Genomic DNA, 844 nt, shown 5'->3' with positions numbered 1-844 from the left:
TATTGATGTTCTATACCAATTTTAGGCCCAGTAACAGATATAAATGCCTGTATTGCCAGCAGATGCACTTACCAGGATTTCATTAGGAAGTCTGCTGGTATTTGAAAATTGTCCACATTAAAATTTATGTACAGAAACATCCCAATTATCAACATCTACAAGAAAAAAAATATGTAAAGTACTCTCAGTGCCTCTAGTGCTATTTGTCCAAAAATTGTATCACCAGTAGATACAGTACATCTGGTGTGGGGCCTTTTTTAATGGTTGTGATAATCAATACTTTTAGATACAATATGGACTTATAACTTGAGGACAATTTCAAAAGTACCAGTGGAACTTCCCAAGAGTTAAGTATGAATTTTACAATTTCTCTATGTAAGAATATATTAGCAAGCAAGCTTATCAACTGAATGTGCAATAAATATACAGTTGATCAGAATATTTACTGATTATACTCTTCTTCATTACCAGGAAATGGAGGAAAACTTCAATGAATTCAGAAATGGACCTGATCAGGTAAGATCACCAGTTCTTATTGAATAACGAGAGGTAAATGGCAATACACAATATGATGAATGCAAATACTAATGCCATTGATATATAATTTTTTCCAATTAAGGTCTTACCATCAACACACACTAAGACATGGGAAGCTGACGGGGCAGTCAAACTGTATATTGAAGAGGAAGGAGCCATGGCAGGGGCTCCTTTCTCAGTCCATACTCTGATGCAGGACAGAGCACGGGATTATGCTAAACACCCTGCTCTTGCAGTGAAGAGGGAAGGAGCTTGGAGGTGATGCTGTTACTTGCAAATACTTTTTTACCCTGTTATTTACTCTGGC

The 844-nt window shown here is 36.5% G+C and overlaps 1 protein-coding gene across 2 annotated transcripts in view; it reads left to right on the top strand.

Annotated features, from left to right (window-relative positions):
• Window positions 1-844, top strand: part of LOC119592009 (long-chain-fatty-acid--CoA ligase ACSBG2-like) — an 11665-nt gene that overhangs the window by 3126 nt on the left and 7695 nt on the right. For both annotated transcript variants that reach the window (XM_037940784.1, XM_037940785.1), the window contains exons 2-3: window positions 472-516; window positions 620-795. In XM_037940784.1, the coding sequence (XP_037796712.1) occupies window positions 475-516; window positions 620-795 (218 nt within the window). In that variant the 5' untranslated portion in view covers window positions 472-474. The remainder of the gene's footprint in view (window positions 1-471; window positions 517-619; window positions 796-844) is intronic.

Source organism: Penaeus monodon, chromosome 29 (genome assembly GCF_015228065.2).
Source record: "Penaeus monodon isolate SGIC_2016 chromosome 29, NSTDA_Pmon_1, whole genome shotgun sequence".
Classification (NCBI taxonomy): domain Eukaryota; kingdom Metazoa; phylum Arthropoda; class Malacostraca; order Decapoda; family Penaeidae; genus Penaeus; species Penaeus monodon.
Note: the sequence above shows the minus strand (reverse complement) of the source record. Positions and strands in the feature narration are given on the sequence as shown.